The 27,384-nt window shown below is 33.9% G+C and overlaps 1 protein-coding gene across 3 annotated transcripts in view; it reads right to left on the bottom strand.

The window, feature by feature from the left end:
- The window catches only part of PCDH11X (protocadherin 11 X-linked), a 389,820-nt gene that overhangs the window by 337,813 nt on the left and 24,623 nt on the right, over positions 1-27,384 (bottom strand). Inside the window, exon 4 of one of the 3 annotated variants that reach the window (XM_052673092.1) lies at positions 24,744-26,301. The exons of the other annotated variants lie outside the window; for them this stretch is intronic. Coding sequence (XP_052529052.1) covers positions 26,296-26,301 — 6 coding nt within the window. The 3' untranslated portion in view covers positions 24,744-26,295. Of the gene's footprint in view, positions 1-24,743; positions 26,302-27,384 lie in introns of those variants that run through there. 3 annotated transcript variants of the gene reach the window in all.

Raw genomic sequence — 27,384 nt, 5'->3', positions numbered from 1 at the left:
CCTATAGAACATAATACTTTATTTATACTAATACCCTTATGTACAACAGCTAGTCACATTTTATGTCTAAAATTAACACAGTGACTCTCAAAAGCTGTACAATTTTTTAGAAGATAGGTATTTTTAAGTAGTTTTTTTTCAAATCTATTGTCTTCTATAGGATCACCCTGCTATTGTTAAAATTTGGACAGCATCTGAGTAGCACCATTTACTTTGGGCTTTTGCCTTGGAAAAAGGAAGAACATTCTATAGTTTCAAAAAATACTAAACAAGAAGTTACTTAAAAATCCTGACTACAAAGACAACAAGTGCCTGAGGAGATATGAAGAGATGAGCTATCTTCATATAAAAACTGTACTCATCAATTATAGTAGTGCCCCTTCAAAATGGCACATCTGCTGCACAAGTTTTAATGATCCTCTTTCTAAAGAGGAAGATCATTTCCCCCCACCTTAGATCTGAAACAATAATCATCCCCAGTCTTGGATTTTATCTTGCAAGGAAAGATGCAGGCACCAGAAAAGCTTAGAAGATTCATGTACAGTATGAGCATCAGGTGAGAAGCAGGCACTTTAGAGATACTGTAACCTGAAGAGAATCAAAGAAAAGTCTCAAAAATATCATGTTGAGATTGCATACAAATATATATATATACATATATATATATATATATATACACACACACACTTAAGAAACCATTATCTTACAGAGCTGTCAGTGAGCCTTTAATAATGTGGCACAGCAATCAGGGGATGAAACCAGAAGCCACAGGAATACAAATGAAGATGACTACTTGTGGATAAATAAGGTATGCAACATTGGAAGGACTTGCCTCAGGGCGGCATAACAAAACCCATGACAAAAACAAGGTTGCATGGACAGCTTAATTGTGTTTCATGAAGGCATTACTTATGCTATCAGAAAGCTGTGTCCAAACAGTGGAGGTAGAAATGAAACTCTTGAAAATTTCTCGTCTTGAGGGATTGCAAGAAATAATAGGAACTTGTTCTGTAATATGAACTCTAGCTATTGTGAAGGGTCACACTTGCTTTATAACAACCAGATAGCATGTGTAGGCTTGTCTTTTGACTGTATGCCTAAGACTAGAACAACAACAACAAACACTAGTTCCATCATTCCCTCATTTCACATTAGAATAGGAAGAGCTGATCCTTCTAGGAACTTGTATTGCTACATACATAAGTACTTTCCTCCCCCCACTCCCCAACCTCCCCTTGAAGGGAAAGTAATAGCTTGTGTCTGAGTTAATACTCCACTGTTTCAGTTTAATCTATTATCCTATCTTCAAGGATGACCAATTTAGATGCAGCCCAGCAACATACAGTGGTAGTCAAGGCTACAAAAAATAAAAAAAATAAAAAAATAAAAAAAAATCAGAAGCATAATTCTGACCATTACATTTCAACTAGATGTCTATAAGAGATATTGGATGTAGAGTACAAACGTAGAATTGAGAATCATTGGTACTGTGATGGCCTTTAAATTCATCATATTGAGACATATTATCTTCAGAGAGACAGAAAAGGAAGTGACAAAAATGCACTGAAAGTGTAGTGGAGGATGAAAGAGGAGATTATGTTCAGCTGGATGACACAATAAAGGAATGATCAGAGAATCAGAAGAAGAGAAAGAGTAGGTGAGGGAAGTCATGACAGCACTGCAAAGGTTTTGAAACTGTAATTTCAAATCTGTAAAACAGCAGCTGTAATTTCAGATACTCACTAAGTAACTCAGTGGCGGAATATCAGCCAACTCTTAACTCCTTTGTTTCTTCTTGTTGGAAGAGAATCTTAAAATATCTGCCTTATTACTAGTTCATATCTGTGTAATGTAAACTTTGTGAATTGCACTAGACAAAACCAACGTTCAAATTGACAGTCCTGAATCTTTTTTTCACATTTCTTCACTTGCTTAAACTTCACACTGGAAGAAAATACCTCAATTCTATCAACGTTGACAAATTCTGTGTAGATGGTAAGCAGATATACAACACCAAGAACAAAGAGCAGTATCTCCTCTAAAATGAGAATGAATGCAGAGCAATTCAGAATTCTTCACACATATGACCCAGCCAGGAACCCTGACTGACTGATGAAGCAGGAAAATCTTCTGGTAGCCTAGAAGAGAGTAAAACTGGCTTACATTAAATAAAATGATTGCCTGAAAAGTTTTACTGACAATCATAGATGCCTCAACAAAGGAGTATGAGCTGTTCCCAGAACTACAAGTAGTTTTAAAATGATGATCACTGATAACTGACAGAATGGAAGAGAAAGCAGTAAAGAAATAAAAAGATAACAAGAAATATTTGAAACCACTGCTCGTATTCTCTTTTGTTCCCATATGCTCTCAGACCACAAAAGGTGAATGTGATATTGAACCCAAACGTATTGCTTTGTTTGGCCTCTGCTTTGCACTCATTATTGCAGGAAGCTTAGTTTCACAGAAGAATACCAATGATATTCTACTGTTACCCTTTGCCTCATGAGAGCATGATTCTCCTCTTCTTTACCCTAATCTCTAGATTTTTAGAAGAACTTTCGAATTTGAGTAGCAAAAACATAAGAACGAAGTAATCTTTCCTAGGTTTGCATACAAATCCCTTTTAAGTTAGGTTTTTAAGTTCTTCCATTGTAAATAAAGTATATGAAGTATATTACTTGTTACATGAGAAATTATGAGTTACTTCGTGTATCAGACTCCATTGCAACTCTAGAGAAATTGCCTCAAGTATAATACAGTGTATCCTGTTTCATACACCACTGAACAGAACATCTACAAATCGCCCTAGAACTCAATGAATTGCATAGGGCTCATTGACATTGTTCCTGAGCTGTGGTTACTCCTAATGCTCTGCTAATCGTTCTGTGCTCTAACATGCTCTGAAGGAAAATCCGTATGTTCCCACAAAGTCAAAGAGAAATCCCACTAATGAAATTAAGTGAAATGAATATAATGTGTTTTTGTCAATGCAAGTCCCCTAAGCTAAACTTCTGAGTGTGAAGCACATACATTATTCAAAAGAAAAGCTTTAATTAGTGTTTCTTCAAAATTACTCTGAGAAAGGACTAAAGGAATCAAAATATTCCATCAAGATTGCTGAAAGTGTGGCTAAGTAAATCTAAAATAAGCTAGCATCACTGTATTGATGTTCTTGAAATCTACCTGAAAGCTAAGTGAAGACAAGTGACAGTAAATCAAGTTCTTTTCACAGAATATTCAAGTTCTTTCCTATGACGTACATGATAGCAATTATAATCAGAGTCTGGCATTAATTTCTTCCTACACCATTTTTAATAGCATTACCCGATTCTAAGAATACTGAATGTAGAATGGACAACATTTTAAACAGCAGTAACTCAAAGCCCGGAGTGGGAAAAAGTGGTTAGTTTATTTTAAATAAAACTTTGCAGAAAGAAATGCAAATATCTCACATTTGCAGATATTGATTTCAACCAGCCAGACATTTGACTATAATCGCTTTAACAGACCATTGTCTGCAGCTTGTAAGCTTGAATCAACGTACATCCCTCTTCTACTAAAAGATCCAAAAGGATATTGATTCACACATCGTCTCTTAAATTGAGATAATCTTTTTGAGATTTCAAACTTAATTTGCTGATTGCCTCTAACTGACATGAGTTCAACGCTGTCATGAGATGAGTCAAAATGTCCTTGACTGTTCCGACACTTTAAATAGTTTTGCACTGACTGATTCACTGGCAACGGACTCATTATCAGTAGTGCCATGTGGAACTTGGATGACTTGATTCTGACCTAGGTAGTTTTCATCTGCTTCTGAGCAGTGGATTGCTGGGCACCCCTACCGAGTTTCAAAGTAATTTTCACTTTTTTTATTTCCTAATTGTATGCTTTTTATTTCCTATCAGTCTCCTTGTGGCACTCCTTTGTGCTGCAGCCAGCAGGTGACACCCTGTACATGATTCCCTAGAGAGAATCACTGTACTCCTAACTACTTATCCAGTGTCTGCCTAGCATTGTTTCACTTCCAACTGCTATTTAATGTCCTCCATCTCATGCGCCACAGAGAAGACCAATTATTATACAAACAAAGTAAAATAGAAGTATTAAGTGTCTGATTTAGTTTTATAAACCAGGCTCTGAGCTCCAATGCAAGACACATAGCTAGACTGCTGAGCTGTGTACCTGATGCCATGCTCCATGCTTCCTCCTACCACCTTTACTCCCTAGAAGTCATAAGCACTGAGCTCATTAATTTGTGGTAGCTAATCAACATAATGGCTATATTGGTCATTCATAATCTGTGCTATTACCATCATTCAGTATACCGTGATTCTACACTTTTTCAACTATTTCAGCTCTGGAGGTGACACTCATATGAATTATTCATTGTCTGTGTGCATGATAACCCCATTTAATCTCTTATTTGTTTGTACTATCGCTAGCTTCTTAATCTTCAGTCCACTATATTTCTTATAAATTCTCAGAAGACTACATCTTATATTACACTGACACAAAAAAAAAACAGATTCTCCTTGTAGAATTTTTCACTTAGTTTCCAACAATATATTTTACACTTTTTTGAGCATGACAGAGTTAGACAAAAGAGTGCCTTCAGGAAAACTGCAAGAGAACATAATTTTTATTAACAATGTTTCCTCTTTCACATGACCTTACACATCATTGGTCTTCTTTAAACATAAAATAAAGTAGCAATACAGCAACTGCACAGCTTATCATTGAAAACTTTTTCAAAATATATGCTTAATCATAATGAACTCTGTTCAGAACTTCTTACTCATAACCTCACCCAAGTCACACTTCCCTGAGAACTTTGCCTGAAGGAGTACAGGGTAAACCAAGGTGATTATTGGGACCTGTTACTGTGGAAATGCAAGAAAACTTAATATTGTACATCCTTAAAATAACTTTTAAATGCAGATTGTGCTGAGACACAATGTTCTTGAGGAAATTACTTGAAAAGTTAAGAAAGAAACACTAAACCACAGCTTAAGTGAGATTTTTAAGTGAAGCACAATAGCACTGAAGAAAATCCGCAAGAGGGATTCTGATTCTTGTTCTCTGGAACAACAGTGCCAGACAAGCATTTGGAATCTTCATGCTGTGAACTAAGCTCCATTCATTCTCTGAGCAGCACCAACATGATTTGTAGGAAAGCAGTGAGTGAACTTCCAATGGAATACACAAACAGTGTTAGCATGTTTGTGCATATTGATTCATGATATCAAAATATTTCTCCCTGGAATGCTGTAAGACATAGGCATACACTTACATTCTTAACTAGGGATGCCTCTGCAATCATTATGGCACGATATATTCATAGAATGCAGGCAGATAAACAAAATGCAATTCAAAATAAAACTGATACATAAACTGAACAAAATAAAACTAGATACATAAACTGAAAATATATGGTCAGTTCCTCTGCTCAATCAAGTCTTGGTTAAATGACTCATTCTGACAGTAAAACTAGCAGTTGATTTCCAATTTCAGTAAGATCATTAAAACATCATTAGGTTATTCTTAACCTTAGTACAGTCACTTCACTTACAGTTTTCCAGCCATCAGCTGCTAAGCTCCAACTGTATTTTCTAGACTGCAGATGATCAAGTATGTTACTCGGTTCTGAAAGTAGTTAAATAATACTGATATTCAGTAATTTTTTACTGACACCATGCAAAATGGTGTGTACATTTACAGAACTCACACGCACATTAGTGTTTTGAAACTTGCCAGATGATTTCTCTGCAAATAGAGACATAAAACAAAATACACTGTTGTATATAAATTACAAATATTAGATGGTAGCTATTGTGTTTCATCTCTAAGATGGTGTATTAAGATTAACAAAGCTTTAAAACTTCACATGAAATTATGCAAGGACTGCTGGCCAAGTAATGGATATGCACTTTCCATCACATATCCCTAGAAAGCCGACTTATAACTGAAGCAATTAGTTATACAGTACAGCTATTGTTTTGAAGACTATCTGGTGGTAAGGAATTTATCAGTTTTCTTTTATCAGCCTACCTGTAACATTAAGGACCAAGCCTCAGCTACACTGTTCACTTAGACACAGAGATGTGCTCCCTTAACTCAAGTGTGTGTCTGCCTAACCTGAATGTGAGTCACTTGTTCATTGAGCACAACTGAACTATTCTTTTATTTGCAGCTGAAATAAAAACTGATCTAGAGGTTTCTCACTTGAGTGGTTGAGACACATTTTTCTGGGTTAGCAGAATACAAGGCCAGTCTAAGAGACGTTCCTGATTCTGTAAATCACCATGTAATGTCGCTACACTGCTACTCACTTTGAATTAAAATAACTGTTCAGCTGTGTTAATTTATGCTGGTGGATTGTTTCAGTACATCATTCAAATTGTGCATTCCCTGCATTCTGCTCAATGCAGAGAAAAAAAAAAATAATGAGGTAACCATCATGCAAGTGGATCTAACAACTACATTTTGTCAAATGTCTTTAGGAAGTGCCACAACCACACTGCCTATTCTAAATGTCATCAATTATATGGCGTGCACTTGCACTTACTTTATATACCTTAAGTATGTCTTGGGGTACTTGATTGTGTGTGACTACTTGTACAGAAAAGCACAAAGAAAAACTTTTTTCCCCCTACTTATAATTAAGGTTGTGTACAGCTGCAGTTTTTGTGAATTATAAAGCCTTAAAATGCTATTGCATAGATACTATCAAAGTTATCAGAACAGGAGTGGATGAACTTCATGAAATAAAAGCAAAGATGAAGATTAATCTATTCAGCTGCCGTGTACTTATTATAAAGATGTGGACAGTATCCATTCATCATCTTTATTTTATAAGCAGGTAGATAAAACCAGAACCTGGAGAACATCACTCAGCTGAGATTGAACTTCTTAGATTTATCTTAATTATGAAAATTTGACAGATAATATCTGACAGTGAGTGCAAATAAGTCCAGAAATCTAAGATAGACTTGTCTTAATGAAGATTCAGACTTTCATCTGGAACCTTTCAAATGGCCAAATTTTGTATTTCTGTTTCACAGGAATTTCTAGTACATATAGGAAAATGGGAAAGATACTCAGGTCCCATCTTTTTTTGGTTGTCATTTCATTCTAAATAACGGCAGATTTCAATAAATAGCAAGCTTCAACATCTGTGGGAAAAAAAATGGAACTTACATTTAACACAGTCAACAGGTTTTAAAAAATTTGTTATTGAAGATTAGCATATCTCAAAATTCTGCTGCTTCTTTTAATGAATTTATTGCAGTTCTTTAAGCCATAAAATTAAAACCCATACTTCCTTTGTCTGATGACTTTTTCCAGTCTGTTCAACAAAGGAACTTCTGCCTACATCAAAGGAATGTTTTATAGCGCACACCTTTTACAGTTCCTTGATCATTGTTCCCAAACTAGAAATAAGTATGATATTCAATTGCTTTATACTTCAATGATATTTTACATACTAAGTTACTACATTTGTATTTATACACCATTGTCTACAGTTTCACAGGTGGAAAATGGTTTTTAATGTCCACATATTCTCAAATCAGCATTTCAATTTCTTTTGAATTACTTTTGTTACAGCAGAATGAATGAATAACCAAGGAATACCAATATCTACATATGCATATTAACTTCTTCATTTTGAGCATTTAAGGACACCAGTTTTACCATTTTTACTAAACTCAAGCTACTTTATTGTCTGGATAATCTATAAAGTATTGGATTGGATTTACTCCTTATGGCACTGTTTTGACTCAAAAAATAAAAATAAATAAATAAATAAAAAAGAACTAGGCTATGTTAAATCCTTACTGTGAATATGAAGGACAGTTAGGAGAATAAGAGTTGAGCAGCTTCCAGCCAGACAACAAGAAATTATGCATTTGATCCTTTTAAGGAAACTGAGAGAAAAACATCATTAACCACTAAAGGATTAAAAGTATGGAGTTCAGTAAAGCTTAAAAATTTCAGAAAATATCTGTGCAATTGGAATCTCACATTGACCAATGACGCCAAGCCAAGCTATTAGCAACATCATTTTCCTGACACTTTCCTAATTTGGAGAAACCGGGAAATTAAGGTATACATTTCATATGGTTTCACTGATAAAGCTTGCTTTTGTGCAGTTAGTGTGCATGAGAAGGAAAAAAAAAAACTAGCATAGCAAAACAACAACAAAAAAAAACCCACCAAACTAAGAAAACAATACCCTGTCACTTAATTTCGAGTGAAATTAGACCAGGCCAGTAATATGCCTCAGCATATGGTTGACCTCATCCACCTTCCACTGTGGTGAAAGTAATATGGTTTTTTACTGCAGTTCTACCTCAGGACAGCTTCTATAAATAAGTTAATTCAAGCAAGCATCATTTAATACTAAAGAGGAGGTCTTTGATTTGGTTTCTAGATGTCTGTTTTGAAGGGCATAGAAACAGTTTCATACGCTCGGTGCGTAAATCCTTTATCGGGATTTATTTGAACGTTAGCCTAACAGTTTTAAATAAGCCCTTTCTAGTTCAAGCCAGGTGAATGTAATAATATAGATTTCAGGATTCTCAAGTTCTTACTACGCATTTAGATGCAGACAGGCATAATTTGGGAATGGGGGATTACAGATTTATGAGAAGCAAAACATAAAGAAAGCACTGTAACAGAAAAACTTCAAACTTCATATACTCCACTTAGCTGGGAAGAATTTCAGGATGCATTTAACAAAAACTTTTGAAGATCATACAGTTATTAGCAGAATTCATTAATAAGTCCAAATATGATAAAGTAGATTTCAACACTACTTTTTTTTTTTCTAAACCCAACTGTCAAGTGATAATTAACAAAGCTTCCTTCAACTTAAAATCTTTCTGTTGGACACCTAAGGATGCTCTTTCTTAAGTGATGCAGTTCATTTAAATAATAGGTAAAATGGGTAACAAGTCCCCCATTATATAAAACTAGCTAACTTAACAAGAGGAATTATTGTAAAATCATCTTCAAAAAGCCTGTAGTGCCTTTTGAAGTATCCTTGATACATAATATAGCTAAGGGAGACTGAAGGCTATTAAGCCTCAGAGTGTTCTAGATGTAGTCAAAATAACACCAGGTTTCCAAATGGTGAGTTGTTAAGATATCTGAACTAGGAAAACATTTGACTGTACTTTAACAGACTGCAGGGAAATACACTGATTTAAAAAATATATATATATATATATATATATTTACAGCTAGGCTCTTCTGTGAACAGGTTGGTGATCTTTACACGATAGAAAGCACAGCAATGACAGCAGAGTAGCAAAGTCCTAGGCTACAGCAAGTAAGGATTTGCTCATATACAACAGCCAAAGATACAGAAATAAAGGAAAGAAGCTGCTTACCTTCAATAGGCCTCAGGCACACAGAGATCTCCAGAAAGACTCCCTTGCCTCCACTGCCAACCCTTCAATGGTGGAGCCAGGATCCACCCCTTTTGGTCACTCAGGTGCACTGCATGCACCTGAGCTCCCCTGGATTGACCCTGCATTGCTCTCAGGTGCTCAATCACCATTTCAAGCCTTGACTTAGCCTTTCTGCTAGAGATCATTCATGAGAAAGTATCTGGTGTTAGGGTTGAACAAATAGTTCCACAAATGAACACCACTCTATTGGTTTATTTAGCACATTACAGATAAACTAATTAGTCATTTCTAGTTTCTTTTTAATTACTGTCTGATTCTGGCATGTCCTTAGATTTAAGATTGCAAAATGTAAAGAGACGTAGGACAGGGTTCTTCAGCAATGCAGTGCACAAGTTCTCTTCATAAACAGATCGAGAAATCTCATCTTACATTTAACATCTCTGTCATCCAAATTATCTAAATCTTGTTCCCACATTTTTCAGTATATAAAATAATAGGCAATACCCTGAATGAACCCCTGTTATTTTTGTTTGTTAGAATAACGTTTCTTTTTAGGTAAGTTTAAAATTTACCACAAAATGCCCATTAGAAAGACAGTTGGTGAGGGTGACCAGCAGAATTTAGCATCACACTGATCATCTGTCTGTACCGTTCAAATCTGTATACATTGTAACTTGCACTACCAAAATGGAAGTCATTTTTTTCCTCCTTCTACTGCTTCTTAGTAATTTCTCCATTATGAAAAAAAGCAGATAGTCATTTCTATGCTGACAATTCCTTCCCTCTTCAGAAAGCAAGGTCCATCGTCTCACTCTCCTATCAAGCTAGAGACGTCTTGCTTAATCCTAGTTTCATCCAGTTTAATCTGTTACTAAAAAAGATATCCAGTAAATAAATGTAAGTAGCAGTAAACACATAAACAGAAGGTTTTTCTGTTCTCTATTCTTGAAAGCTTAAATCCCAATTATTCTTACTTATTTTACCAGAGGTGTTTCTAAACAACCAGTGGGATAAATACACAGACAATCTCTCTGATTACTCAAAACTGAAGTAATTTCTGCTTCCAATTTCAGAATTAGAGTTTAATTTTATGTCTAAGTTAATGTAATGCTGCTTTATACAGACACATATAGAATCATCTGATTTGATATAATGTCATAAATGATACATGTAATTTTCAGTGTACTCCACACCAGATCAGCACATGGCTAAAAGGATGGATCTCTAAACTGCAGAGAACACTGAAGAAGAAGTAATTATTTTAAAATTAAATCAATGTGATATTAGATGAAAGACTGACAGTAATGGAGTCATATGTAATTCTCGCAATTTCAGTGACACCTGCATTCACAGTTAACCTCCCTGCTTCATATTGCCCTACTTTGTTAATGATAACCTGAAAGGAAAATGGATAGATAGAATTTTGTGAAGCTCTGTGCATTGACCTTACACTGCTACCCCAGATGCTTATGCTTCTTTAGTGAAAGCAGAATTATTAGCCTGCACAGCTTTCAAAAGCCTGTCTTAAGCACGTACAGGAGAGCAATTTTCTGAAGAATAGGAATGATCTCATACTCTACCTGTGACACTCAGCAGTTTCATCTACTAAGCAAGTGTAGTTTCCTCTAATTCACTGTAAAGTATGAATACTCATTCCCTATGATAATCAAGTGACAGTGCTTTGAGTCTCTGAACGCAGATATGACCTAAACGCAGATCATGACCCTAGATCCTGAACTTTAATAATTCACTTATTACAATAGTTTCACTACTAGTTTCGTACACTTGCCATTTGTTATTTGGTATTTGAGATCACGCAAAGATGCTTTGTTTCATATGAAACTCCAATAAGTCCTTTCCTATCAAGTAATAGCAATCTTTCATCACTGAACAAAGAAATAAAATATAACATGAAAGTGTTGTGAAGGACAGATGATTCTAAACTTTTAACCCATAAAAATATGTAGCTCATATTAATACTGCAAAATAGGATGGAAGAAAAGAGTAGCAGAGATTATCAAACCAATTTCAAAGCACGTGAAAAAAAAAAAAAAAAAAAAAAAAAAAACACACAGAAAAATAGAAAAAAAAACACCAGAAGGGAGCCAGGGGTAGAAATATCCATGTAGTTACTCATATACATGTCAAAGAATCCGCATCCATAGTTAACGAAAGAAAAATGCAAATATTGAAAATTAACCCATATTAATACGATTTTTAAAAAGATTTTTTATTACATTTCAACTCACTTTATAAAGTGAGAACCCAATTGCCTCCTTTAGTGCTAAAGAGCCACAGATTGCCTGAATGAAGAATGAAGAAAATTGCATGAGACTGCACAACACTTTTAAAGGTTGGGAAGACACCTTATGCTCTGGTAACGTTTGCTCTTATTTCAAAGCTCTCTTTCTCTTGAAGTTTCATGCCCTTATAGTTTTCTTTTTACTGTGCAAAGTTATGAATACATATAATGCAATACAATGCATGGTATTGTAAGGAGTATCATTTTACTTTTTCATTATTATATATATTTTCTTGACTTTTATTGTATGAATAAAAGTAAGTTATTTCTACCAACAAACAGAAAGCAAAAGAGATGGAGCATCAAATAAAAATGGTGCTTATTGATTTTCCATTAAAATCAATGTAAGATATGGCCTCGATGAAATCAAAATTAACATATAATGAACAGTAATGGAAGTTCATTTTTTACTTTTAATTACCTTAACAGAAACCAGGTTACAACACAGTTTTACTTTTTTTCTATTTCTTATATCACATATGTAAAGGTCCAAGAAAACTCTCCAGTCTGAAAATACACCACAGTGTATCAGCAGCTTTATCATGGCACTGCAGCACATGTAAATGCTTACACGATGGGAGCCATACTTATGCTGAAAAGATCATTCAGCTGTCAGATGCTAATTAGACTTTGAAATCCTTGTGGACATCACAATAAAAGTGTTAATTAATGTGACATGGGATGGCAGCTTCTGAGCTTTGGGATGTATATCTCTGGAAACAGTAAAAGAATATTAAGACTTTTTTGATAAAAGGCAGAATTGTATTACAGTGGAGATTAATTTCAGTTTCCCCACATCATGAGGTTTCTTTCACCCTGAACAGTACCTCTTCCAAATGAGTGACAAAATAAAAAACTGCTTAACACACATCAAAATTCCTGGACTTTACCAAAAGCTGTGTAAAGTAATAAGTTCATTTCGCTTCAAAGGTTCTTGTGATGTTTTAGGACTTTCTAGAATTTAAATAAAGTAATTATGATAAAATCCTTCCTCTTCACAGCGTTTACTCTGTGTCTTCCTATTACTCTATTTCCTATTACTCTATTTCCAGCTTCTAGTCCTACACTTTCACATAAAGTTTAAATTTGCTGCAGTTTCCAAAGGTTGGTGGGAGAAGGAAATGGGATACAGAATTTGATCTAAATTATGTCTTATCTCACACTTATTATACCAGTGAATTATTATTCTTAGTCCAGTTTTTCCAAAAGCAGTCTTGGTGGCATTGTCTAAAAGCAATGTGAACTCTTTATAGCTATAAACATCTTTTAGACTTAGATAGTAGTATTTACACAGTAGAACACCTAACATTTCCTGAAAACATGCTGAACTTTCCCCAGAATGTTCTGCTGCAAGTTACTAAAAGCAGTATAGGGAAAAAAAAAACCCTCAAAAAGACTCTGACTGACTTCACTCTTGCAATGTGACATGAACTTTATCTTGTAATGATGTGTTGCCAGAGAAACTCACAAAACTGCCCAATGATTCACTGAATGAATTTCATAGTGATGACTGTCAGAAATCAGAGTGAATGACATTTTTGCAAAGGTTAAATGCCATCAAAAGAAACAAAAACATGCATGTTGACACCTGTGAACTTTGCAATCAAGGAAGTGATTACACTATCAATGCAAGCTGAGCACAACAGGTCTCACTTTCTACTAAGACATGTTTTTTGGATTACTGGAATGGACCGGGATCCACTGCAGACTATCTGATGGCAGTATGGAGGTGTGTGCTGATCTACTAAATACGTGTTCTCCAAAATCCTTCTTCTTTGCTTTTGATTTGTAAATATCCTGACAAATTAAACGCTTAAATAACAAACATAATGAAAATACTGTGACTTATATCAGCTTATGGCAAAAAAACAGAGGAAGTGAACCAGACTGATGGAAATAAGCATACAAAAGTAGAGTAATGAAGACAAAATATTTGAAAATTAACAAATATCAGTGTTATAATCTAGCATACAAAATATTTGTTATTTAAGTATGAGCAAAATTATTGTATAATTTAATTTCTGCTCATATACATGTAGTAAATTTTAGCAATATTATAAACAACTTCTAAAAAAACATACAGTAATAGTGGAATAATCAGCCTACAATTACATTAAATGGAAATTAAAATTTCTGAGTAAAATACTTCTATTCACATTAGAAACTTCTTTTTGCATTGATTATCCACTACTGATTGCTTCCGCTGTTTCTACCAGAGTCAGTATGTATGCCTCTAGCACCAAAAGTCATAGCTCCTAAAAATACTCAGCTTTTTGAGCCCTACATTTTAAAATCATTTTTGTGTTAGTTTTCAGAAATCATCCTACCCCTCTTTAGCTATCTGAAAATGAAGTGCTCATACAATTTCCTCCTACAATATATGGAGAAGTGTTACCGAGAGTGACTCATTTCAGCTTTTTCTAGGTATGACACAGCTACAGTGGGTGATTTTCTAGGTGTGTCTCTCTTCCTTCACTTCAAACCTAAATCCTTCATAGACGTATTTCTGTTACCTCTAGAGCAATTCAGAAGAAAAAGTACTATCACTTGGAAGAAATCACAATGAAATTCTGATGTATTTCTTCACCACCAACCATTATGTAATACTAAGTGAATGATACAGCTCCAAGCTCTACTTATTCTATTCTTATTCTCCTTTTCTTAAGCTTGTGCCTCAGCTCACTGAAATCCAGTACCTAGGCATGATACAACCTATTTTCTGATCCAGCGTGTCAGTCAATCTGTTCTTATTTGCAGAACAGAATTAAGCAACTCAAAGACAGTAAAAAGAAATAGAAAACATTACCTCATACCTTATCATATTTTTCCCACAGAAAGATTCAGAACATTCACTTGTATAAGGCTAAGGACATCACTATGTCCATTGCTTTGGTGAAGTCTTATCAAGATCTGAGTATGATCTATTCCCTTTGCATACTGCTCTGTAAAGGCTTTCCCATCTTTATAATTTTGCAAACTAGAACTCATACAAGAGAACTCCACTCATCCTCAAAAACATCATTAGCACTGAAATTCAATTTTATTTTATTATCTCTGTTAGGCATTTACTTAAATTGTTGTCCATCTGTTTTAAGATACCTTCTCAAAAAATGGTCACAATATGCCCTATTTATTCACCTTTCCTTCTAACTATATTCTTCTCACTTACAGCCTGTGTACTGCTTCCCTGTATGGTTCTGCAGTTTGCACTTGCCACTTTAATTCAGAGGTTATTGGTTGATCCAGCTGTAAACATTTAAGCTGGATCAACTGGTCTCTTCCTTTTAAAAATCAAATTACTATCAAGCTTCTCTGACCTTTTTTTGTTTGTTTTCTTTCTATCTCCAGCCACAATATGGCCAAGGCAAAAACAATTACAAAAAGAAAATCCATACAAAGCCTAAAACCACATATAAATCATGGAATGGAAACAGCACAAGACAATCTTCCACAATCCCCATGGAAGATTACAATACGTTTACTTGCAAATTCCCACCACGCAGTACTTTCCTTGACCAGTAGTGGAACATACTGTTTCAGCTTCCCACACCCAGTCTTGAATAACACACTTAATGAAGTATCAGACATAATGTACTGCTAGATAAAAGCAGAAATAAACAGAGAATAATTAAACACTTATCAAAAAGCGAATAACCCTTGTCTTCTATCTTCAAATAAAATAAGGATGGCCTTGAACTATTATATGAAATACGACAACTTTTGGTGCATTACATCCAATCTGATTTCTTCTCCCATGGAACTTAATACCATGGAGGTGCATAAATTATAAATGATTTCTTAGATCCTTTTTCCTCTGGAAACAATATACAGAATAAATATTTATACTGAAACTAGACCAAATATTACAGCATTCCTTAGGAATAAGGCTTGTAAAGATTTACCCATAAGATTCAGACATCTATTGGTAAATTCAGATTTATTAATAGAATATTCTGTATTTGAATATAGAAGAACATCTTCTAATTTTGATTTATTGGATGAGATGAGAACTGACTGAATTGAAGGCTCACATTTCAGCACACATAATACTAAACTAAATACTTTCATTAAATAAAGATTTACATTCTTGATTTGCAGGCTTTAAACCTGTCTGATGGAAAATAAAGAATAAATGACATTTTTCATCAGGATTTTATCTTGACAAAAAGTCTTTCTTGCAGATATATTTGATATTCATTATGTTCTTGTAACAGCCTCTGCATCTCAAATGTTATCAAACCCTGGCAGAATCTTTTCATCTTAATAAGGCAAAAGCAGACTTTGTGTTCTCAACCCTATTTTGTTCTGATTATCAAGAGGAAGGGTTTGACTGACACAGGAAGAGAAAAAAAACAGTTCTGATTAAATCCAAGAGTTTTTATTTGGGCCAGCTTCACAAGGAGAAAAGGTTATCTATCTGTTATGACAGGACAGATTTTTTTCTGGCCATTATTTTTTATATAGATGATAAGACTATTATTTTCATCAGTAAGTCAAGGCAGACCTCAAGTAAGCTATGCATTTGTAGCTTTGGTGAATACTTTCAATTTATCATCACCCAGACTGTGTCTTTTGCTTCATTTTCAAAGGGCTTACCAGAAGACAAACAGTTGACACATTTGGACTTGTTTGGTTTTTTGCACTTTTGTATTTTGAAATTTGTACTTAATTAACTAAGCTTCGGCTGTGACACTAATCTCTTTACATATATACTTTTGGATACCCATAGTACACTGTTGACTACTGGATTATTTTCTATGTTGTTAAAGGGGGAAAACAATAAATTAAACATTTGTTTATAACAGAGAGTAAATGCCTTATAAATATACAGCTAGAAACTAAGACAATATTGAGGCAAGCTCAATATCATTATTTGACTGACAAAAAACCCACTAAATCAAGCTGGCTGTCCACTATATAAAAATTCCTCTGAGGATCTCAGATGCTACGAAGTGGTGTGTAGATTTCTCCATTCATTTCCACCCATGCTATGATCATCCTTTCATCTAGTACAAAACATACTGCACTGTAACCATGCTGGACTAACTAGCCAAGGAAATGTAAGGACAATTTAAAACCAGAATTAAAAAAAAAAGAAAAAAAGAAAAAAAGAAAAAAAGTTTTCTTTAGTCAGCTTTGTACTTTTTCCTTTCCTAATATGTCTAAAATAATTTTAAAATCCAATATTTTTCGCTTTTTAATATAAATATGCTTATCCCTGTGGCTTTTTATGACAGAGTGAAGCACGTTAACTTTCTCTGCAGAATTCTCTTATTTGTTGCTGAGAATGAACAAATTCTTAGAAAATTCAATATGTAAAAATAGATTGTACATGTTGCTATTGCTTGTGGTGCATTTCACACAAGTAGTAAGCGTTCTCGGAAAATAAAACTTCAAAAGTGCTCGTTTTAATGGTAAAATTTTACATTCTCTCATTTATCTCAAGAAGAATGATGTTCTTCACAACTAAGATTACTACAGTTCACTCTGTGAAATTCCACAGTTATCATACCCTCATGTGAATTTAATAAAGCTTAGCCTTAGCTGCTCTTGAATAGCAGCCAAGCATTTGATTTGTTCTATTTCATTTTATTCTTCTGTATGCATCTTGTTACCATCTGGAATCATAAAAACAAACAGTTCAAGCAGCTAATGTGTTAAAAGGGGACAATGACATAATGAAATATTTCCTTCCCGTTCCCTCAAACACTCATTTTTTCTTTCATATCCATTTCAGAATTCACATTGTCATTTACTAATTCCAGAAGGACTTTCTGTAAGAGGATTTTCAGGACAGATGTTGGAACCCTTACACAACTGAGCACGTGCTGTCTTATCCATGTTTAGCTTTTCAAAGCCAAAATACTGTAACTAATAAATCATTCTTGGTAGCTGATTGAGAGCATGTAATTGCACCATTGTGTGTCTCATGTACAGAACATATCAAAAGAGTATTTCTCCCTCCAATGAAGTTTTCTTTTTCCAATTGTTTTTCAAATTGAATGCACTATTCTATCTGCTTTTAACATTCAACTTTCATGATAAGTTTCTGAAAAGGTTTGATCCACTTTTTTATGAGCAAAGAAATGATGTTATGTCAATTTACCAATGTTCACATTAGTAGAACAAGATGGAATTCAAGTGAAAACTTTCAATATTTTTATAAATTAAACATAAATTCGGTGAGTGACACAAGGAAGCAAAAAATGTTTCACTGGACTGTACTCTGAAAATGCATATGAATAGATATATTTCAAATATAAGTAAATTGAATTTATTTGGCATTTATCCATAAAAACAGATGAGATTCTGAGTTCTACTAAAACATCTACATGTACTTGATGGTACAGAAACACTAAGAATTTGAACTGACATAGAAATATGTTACTTTTAGAGAATTCTGGAAGAGACTTAGCGTTGTGGCAGCTGTTCTTAGTTTTATATTTTTGTCCTTTTACCTGAAGCAAATATGTAGCTGAAAAATTCATGAAATTCGAAGCCCAAAAGAGAAAATATCATCCCTTTGGATGTCAGAAAATGGAAAATTTGTATTAAAAAAATTTGTATTAAAGAAAATTTGTATTATCAGTAAATGATAATACAAATAAAACAATCATGTTAGTGGAAAAACCTACACATTTCAAGTATGTAGTTTTGTAAAATGGGATGCTACATTCTTTTGGGATAATTTTACGCTATGCTAAGTTCCAATATGAGGTAAAACTCCAAAAGAGTCATAGTATTTGAGTCTTTAATACTAAATACTGCTTCCCGAGGAAGTAGAATCTCAGAAATAGGATGAACAGGAAAAAGTACTTCCTTGAAAACAATGGCAAGGAGCCAAATTTGCACAAATAGAATTTACTGCATTAATGTAAAATTTGTGTGTGTACATATTAATAGAGACTATATTACCACTACTGGGTAATGACAAAATGTGTCATCATAATACGAAGAGTGGTAACATAATACAACATGCACTGCATGAGAAAGACATGAAGATGAAAAAGATGGAAGACAAGTTTGGTGAAGCACTATGAGAAAGTTGAAGATGGCTCAAGATCCAAAAGCGAAGAGAATGGTAGAGCTACTGACAAAAGTCAGATTGTAAGGAACCAACTTATTTTGCATCTTCTTGACGTGAAGTCGTTTTGTTTCCTCATTCAGAAAGAAGCATTTGAGACTGGAAGGAATTAAGAAAGAAAGGTCACCTGAACATGTGAGGGCTTCATTAGAGCTGAAGTGAAATTTTAATCTTATCCCACTACGACATTTTCAACCATGAAGCCAGGGAGAGCAAGCTCTCAGTTTCACAACAGAAGACTCAAAGTACGGTTGAGCATGTACAGTTTCTGGGATACAACATACATGTTTGTCAAAAGAAAAAATAGAGATATAATTCAAAGAAAATGAATGTGATCAGCTTTAATGACTTCTCACGTTCAAAACAGACTTTGATGGATTGTCTCCAATGGCCCTGAAAAAGTTTCACAGGTACTCAAGTACTTCGTATCTATCTCTAAAATAGTTGCATGCTTTTTCAATAGAACTTAAACACAGCAAGAGAAATTCCTATTAAGATAAGGAAACATTTTTTTGCCATGAGAAGTAGTCAAATAGGAACCAGTGTTTCAGAAAGGTTCAGGAATCTTCACCCTTACTATTAGTCAAGGATAGACTGTATGAGGTCCAGAGCCGACCAGTCAATATTTGAGCAAGAACTATCTTAGAAAACTTTGTAACATAGAAATTAGACATGCAAAATTACCAGAAAGGTAATTCTGTACTTGCTTTTGTGTGTCTGTATACAAGCTTCTATAGCTCTATAATGTGTAAAATAGGAGTTAATAACGTAAATATTTTGTGAGGAATAAAACTCACAGAAACTATTTATCTTACTTCAGTGTGTCTTATGGGACATACCACTGAAAAGTATTAGATATTTGTATTTGGAAGATTAGCCTAATGTATTTTGAGGGAGGAAAGTAGAGTTTTCCCGTAGGATTTCTCATAAAACCATTGTTCCCACTCAATTCTAAAAATATTATAGATCTAGCTGACTCTGCATGAACTGTAAGACAGTAAATACAGCAATGCCGATTACTGCTGATAATAACAGTCTCAGACATACCTTTACAAGCAGCAGCAACTCTCAGCTGCAGCTCTTTCTGAGTTTTGAGTATAGCATGAGTTGGGAAAGAGATTTCTCCTTCAAATTGCAGTGGTTCAGGATTCTAACTTTGAAATCAATAGCAATCAAAATCTCAGCAGGTTGTAGAAGTCATTACCTCCTTTCTGCTAAGCTTGAGAACATAACCCAATATTTTTCTCTTCTCTTGAAGATTTGTTTACAAATATACTTATTCTAGATTGAAAAACATTTTCACAGCTTCAGTTTGATCCACTGATATATTGTATCTGTTGAATCCCCAAAACAGATGCTTTTGAAACAGAAGATAGAAAACGCTTACGCTTTTATAGTATACGTTCTAAATATGTATACTTCTACATTCATACAACTGGTTAAGAATATGTTTTTACTTTTAAAAAATACATTTAGAGAAGTGAAATGTAAAAAAGACAGAAGACAGTTGCAAGGGTCGGTATTATTATTACAGTCTATTTCTTTCATATATTTATTCCACATATTAACTATAACGCAGGTAAGTTTAAAAATGGAAGAAAGGTAAGTCATACAACAATTTCTTCTGTACTATCATTAACAATTAAATAATTTCATCCAGTTAAAATAACAGTGAAATCTGTACTATACAACATTCAAGTCTAAGTTGTATCACTTTTTCACTTTCAGTTTGAAATACGTTAATTTTCCAAGGGTGGGAAAAACATTCCTACATATCAATAAAAATTTGTCATGTAATACAATTAAGATGTCTTACTTTCCAATCATGTGGTAAGCCTGACACAAACCAAACGTTAGAATCATGTGTGAACACAAATCCAAGTCTTCGCATACAAGTTAGAAGGCAATGTTCCACAGTTAGAATTTGTGATCCTTGCTATTTGGTGAGAGTAAGATTTTCTTTCCCTGAATTGCTTTTTTTCCCCATAAAGTATGTCCAAGTAGTAGAAATATTCAGGAAAATGCATCTTCTAGTCATTCAAGTACTTTAAAAGTTCGAAGTGTGAAGTACGCCTGTTTGTTGCTCATTTGTTTATCTGAAATATATGTGCACTCTAGCGTCATCTGTCCTTGTCTCGCTGGGAGAAGGTTGGAGAGAAAGAAAGGAGGAAGCAACGATGGATCCGCCTATCAATGATTTAGGTAAGGATCTAAGAAAAGTGCGCTTGTTGAGTGTTTCAGAGTGAAGTTGTCTACATGCCTGAAAGTTATTTGTGATTTACGCACCCAGATAAAAGGGGAATATTTGAACTGCCAGACACTAAAAAGGAAGAAATATTTTTGAAGAAAGATGTTAGATTCAAGTTTCACGTCAAACTCTGGTGATCAGATCATTAACAAAGACAGACAACATGACAGCCTAGTACATAAGCCAAGGTAAGTTCATCCATCTGACAACCAAGAACATCTCATAGGAGAAAAAGATGAAAAACATAAAAAAGACTGGAATTCAGTTGATAACTCTGAGGTGCTCTTCAGTAATGGGAAATCAAACCTCAAATCTGTGATAATCATCATTTAGCTTTTATTGGAAATAAGTTGACTGAGCTTTAATGAACAACTTCAATTTAAAAATTAATAAATAATAAATACAAATGAATAAAGGTTGTTTAAAAGGTTGTGGAAGCCAGAAATACTCCTGGAAAATTCATGGTAACACAATTACTTTATATCCATCTATATTAATTTAAATAACTGAATTTGATTTACATATGTCTCTTCATTAAATCTGCAGAGGCAGATTTTTACATTGGAGAAAATACAGAAGCATCATTTTCATGATATTTTCAGTGGCAAGATTTAAGAGAGCCTATACAACAGAAAAATATATTAATTCAGAATAGCAAGAGAGATTTTCCACAACACATTCCAGTAACCTTAGTACTGGAATGAGTGAAATACTTGAAGAAAGAGAACAGAAACTGAAAACTGTATTTGTATCATAACCTCCAAGTTAAACAAGAGTCATTTTCTAATACAGTTAGAACACAGTACACTCTCAAAGGAAAGACCAACTTCAAAATAATGTGTAAAGTGAAATCCTAGTGCTTGACTATCTTTCATAGCAGGATATATTGTGTACTGGGACAGGCATATAGCTACAGTTTTTTTAATGTAATATATTGCCTGTAAACTGCGTTAACTGAACATAAGATATATGTGTATTCATTCATCCTCATGCTCTCTTTACGTACACATGCACAGAGAATACATACATACACAGACATATATATGTAAAGACATACTATATATCTCTCTATAAACACTATATAAACACTCACACATATATGTAAACATTCTTAGAGGATGTGCAGTTCTTGGAAAGTCCTGCTTAAAGCACATGTAGTTGAAGAAAATGAAGACAAAATGTATGTACTGGTAAGGAATATGCTTGCCAGTAATCTGTGTGGTAAATTTAGTTTAATAATTATAGACTCCAACCACTGTAAAAAAAAAAAAACTGGTATATATATAGAATTGACAGTGCATGCACTGCCAAAAAAGATCGAAGGTGTATTTAAAAAAAGTGCTTCTTCAAAAGATATATAAATATAAGCTTTAAACAAAATTTATTTTAGAAATAGATGATTAAGACATAACAGAAACAGTGCTTGATAATTCAATATGAAATCAAAAATATATGCTCAAAAAGTCTTGTTAAAAAGATTTTACAAATAATACTTAACATCAGGCTATGCCATAAATATTCACACTATGATAAAAGAGGAAATCACTAAAAATCTGTAACAACAACAAAACCAAACTGCTTTACAGTTTATGTTAAAAAAATAATTCTGTTTACATCACAAACTGTTTCATTTTTGACAGTACCCTACTGCCATTTAGCAGTATTCAATGAGATTCAGAAGGATATAGAGATATCCTCCAAAGTCCAATGTACTTTCTGATATGACAGGCAGCTTTCATACAAACTGTAGATTGTGTGCCATAGTTTTTCTTCAAAGAGTCTCATTTGACATTAGATTGTTTGAGATCAAGTGGCACTGAGCTTTGGTAGACACATATTCATATGAAATCCAGGCATTGACAGTATGACATGGGATGCAAAACGGCAAATATGAGAGCCATCTTTGGCTGCTGGCACTGCAGATCTAAAAGATGTGAAGCAACTAATGCACAGTGTAAAACTACCAACAGATAAAGAACTGTTCTTTATGCTAAGCCAGACACTGCACTGTAAATAATCAAAAACAAACTCTAGAACTTCTATAGGCACAGATCTTTCTGCACTGGTGACAAGGACAATGATGTGCACCAAACAGAAGCACAAATCTCTAAATAAGTTTACTGAGATCATAGTGAGTAGTAATAATTATGGTCTAAATCACGAGAAAATAACATAGAAAGTGTGACTGCTATTTCCAAGAAAAATATAATGAATTTTCGATTTTGAAAGCAGCATTTTGACAAGTCAGTAATTCGTGCTCTTCATTTTCCCTCACTTCCATGCAGTCAGAAAAATCATTTACTTAGGTGAAAGCACAAGAAAGAAATTATATTCAACACTGAAGTAGGCCTGGCTTTGATTCACGATTCTAATATTCATCAAAAAATCTAAATATGGAATTTTTTGACTGATCTCCACTTATCCATTACCTTTTTTAAAAGTGTAGACATTAATATTCAGCACATATACATTTGGTAAGTACACATCAGGCTTTCATGAGACTTTGATGAATGCACTTAATCATCAGAAGGAAATAAGCTCTCTGACAAGTCTTAGGCCTATGAAACCACTCTTCTAAAAAGTGATATTTAGATATAAGAAAACAAAAATGGCAAAGAAGAACATATGAAACCGAATTACTTAAGAGGTTGCTGGTTTTTCCAATAGTGCATTTGAAGAGTTACCATATTTGGCTGACCTAGCTCACAAGAGAACTAGAAGAGGGATTATCGATTTAAACCAATAATCCAACCAATTGATGAGCCTCTATTTCATACGTGTGTCTCTTCTAAGGTTAAAAATCTGACTAGATTCTTCTAGAATAGAATGATATGACCAATGAAATACCAGGAAAATGACAGATCTTCAGCTTGGCTAAAAGAAAAAGAAACAGAAGTCTCCTGAGAAATATTTTTCTCACAATCAACATTCATCTCAAGAAACTGCAAGCACAAGTTATCAAAGGTTCTTTTCATACTCATTGTAAAAAGTAGGCACTTGTAGAGAGCATGCAGCCCTCTAGCATGTAGATGAACCAAGTACAGTACCTCAGCTCAGTATTCATCAATTAAAAGAAAAAAAAATCTCAAGATAAGCATTCCTATTATTTGGTGCTTTTCCTCCTAACCAAACATGAATTTTACACGTACAAGGTTTCTCATCAAGGAAATCAAACCTAACTGCTGTAAGAACAGAAATCCAAAGATTCAATGAAAAAACAAAACATAGTAAATAAGTCTGTGAAATCCTACTATCTTGAACAACCCTACTAGGCCAAAAGTTAATTACTCTTAACAAATATCCTTGCATGCTTCCCATCACCCAACTATGAGGCACCTAAGCAAACAACTGTAATAGCAATAGGCAGTACCCATCTTTAGTTATGCTAAACAATACTTCTTGAATAACCTTTTTACTACGTCTGGAATGGAATATAAAACCAAAGCAACTGGCTAAGTTGTGGCATTGAATCAATAAATATCATTACTATATGTCTAACCACCGAATGCGTAGTTTAATTTGAATCATAAATGCTGCAAGGGTATGGTATGGTAAATAGGAACAGCGAAACTGTCTTACAGATACATAAACATCTTTCCAAGAAAATCATCTCAGTATAGGAAGGAAATTTTTCCTGTAACAGTCATATCTATAATTATGCAATACAATATGCTAAATTACAATACGTACTTCATTATTAATAGAATTTATTTTACAGATCAAATAGCCAAATACACAATTTTGAAAGAGCCAGATAGCAATGTGGAGAATACTATAGGCAACAGTTATGGTAGACATTCTGCAGTCTAAGAACTGAGGCAACGTGAATATTAAGTACAAGCCTATAAATATCTTTACATCAAACATACAGGAAGGTGTAAGAATGTCATGTTGTAGTCTAATTGATCAATCATTAATAACTTTCTCTTTAAGTATATATACGGTATACATCCGAGTTAGAAGTGTTATTCGTTTTATTCTAGCAAACTAATATTACATGTCTTCACATAAGTGCAGAAAACAGGGTTCTTTATACTCCTTTGCTTCCTAAGAGATTTTCTATTGCATGTGAAATGCTAATATTATAGATGATACATATTAAGTGTTATTCCCTAAAATATACAGAAACTTACAACCAGGCTGCAAACCAAGCAATGATACTCAAACTGCATTTGTTAAATGAGTCATACTAAATTAAAAAAACATTACATAAACAAATTGAAATTAAAATAAGAAAGGTAATAATAATAATAATAATTTGGAGAGAAACAAAAACAGAAGGCCATATTTTCCCCTATGTGCTAGGTTACAGTGCAAAAAATTCTAGGTTCCAACAAATATTTATCATTTCCTATTTTATCACAGTGAAAAGCAAGACACTGGATCTGTGATTTAAAAAAATAATTAAAAAAGAAAGTATTTCAAAAGCTTAGGTGTATAGCACCTGTTATGTGTTATCTAGATTTCAGCAAGCAAAATGCAAATTTGATCCTGTTTTAGGAAGTGAATAGTTTTGAGTTATCTAAAATGTGATCATTTATTACAAAATTTTGTGGGTAAGAAAGTATTCATTGTTCACAACTAATATTGTGCCTATGAAATGAGAAAGCAGTGATTTGATCAATTCCATTTATGAAACACAGCAGCAATATTATCATTAAAAATATTATGGAATAGATATAAATAACACTTGATTCTTAATACATGTAACAATGCTATATTGTGACAACAATTTTTTTTCTTTTTAATGCAGGGAGTATAAAGAACTTTACATTCTCCTTTCAGTGTATGAATAAAATTTATTGCTCCCTTTTATTATAGTTACATAATCAAAACTTCTACTTGTGCAACTAAAATAAATAAGGAAAAAATCTGGGACAAGAAGTTGGTTACAAGCAAAATTAGAAAACAATAGATTTATCATAATCGCCAACTGCGATGAATGATGGGTCACATCATTTTTCTTAGCAAAACTACATTATAGAACACTGTAGCACAATGTACTAAAATTTCGTTGTCTTTTCATTTTAAAAAATTCTTGCCCTTGATACCTTTCAGTAGGGCAGCTTGAACAGTTCATCATCACTTCCAAACCCCTCTGGAGATCAGACGATAAATTTCTTCGGCAATCAGAGAGAGGACAAAGGGCTTTCTCGTGCTATTTCCTTGTTTTCATGTTTGCTGGCTTAACATCATTGTGTACACGTACGACTTCAGTATATAACATCAGATGCGATGGCGTTCAGAGCTGGCAAACAGAGAAACAGCATGAGAAAAGCCCTTTCCTACATAATTTTCCCCATATATTGTAAAGTTTGCTTCCAACTTTCAACCATGTCAACCACATAGTTTCAGAAGTACCAAACTACTGCATTTCTATGTAACCAACCACCTTTGGTAAGTGTGAGTGTTTGCAGGGCCCTATATACACAGAAAGACCTGCACACATCTACGTACACACACAACAGAAGTGTTAAAATGGGAGACACAAAAATGGCTTCTATGTATGTTATTCTAGGCTTTTAATATTTTTTTCTTTATCAGCTCAAAACTCCAAGTGCTGTATCAAGCATACAGCTATCAGAAAACTACCACACCACCTAAAATACATTCTACAGGGCTTTAGTAGACTTCATTCAAGAGCATAGTTCCTAAGAGCATAAAGTATTTTGAAGTTATTTTGCTTCCTGAAGTTGTACTTATTATCAACAGAGTTAGAGTCTTGAAAATTCACTGAAATAAAGCCATTCAGATCAATTATTTCAAGGAAAAAAACCCACTGTCAATAGCAGTCACCAAGACACAAGTCACTCACTGGTCAGGAAATTGCTATCAACTGAAGATCATTGAGTGTAATACCTTCTGTGAGAAAATAGGAAAAGAAATAAGTGTGAAAATTAAACTAAAGATAAATCAGATTTCATTGTTGACAAATGGTTGGCAGCCATTAGTTTCTATTAAAAAAAAAAAAAAAAGAAGAAAAAAAAAAAAAGGAAAAGAGAAGAAAGGAGTAAACATTTCAGCTTCACCACGCATGAAGGTGAAACATGCTTCATGTTTGGGGAAAACCATATGTATTTATACTGCTACTATCCCAAAACAAGCTGCTATTGGATAGAGAATTGAGAATCATTGTAGCCTGAAAAACAATCACCAAATGGTAATGCTGGAACATTGCCTACCAACTTCAGGACAAACTCATTCAAATAGGTTTTACTGGGATAAATAACAAAAAACAAGAACAAAAACAAAACAAAAACAAAACAAACAAACAAAAAAAACACCTTTGTTTTCTCCAAAGCACTTTTTACTGCTCAAGAAAAATGGAGAT

The sequence above is a fragment of the Tympanuchus pallidicinctus genome, unplaced genomic scaffold (genome assembly GCF_026119805.1).
Source record: "Tympanuchus pallidicinctus isolate F22 unplaced genomic scaffold, pur_lepc_1.0 scaffold13, whole genome shotgun sequence".
In the NCBI taxonomy this organism is placed as follows: domain Eukaryota; kingdom Metazoa; phylum Chordata; class Aves; order Galliformes; family Phasianidae; genus Tympanuchus; species Tympanuchus pallidicinctus.
This window is presented reverse-complemented; position numbering and strand designations above follow the sequence as displayed.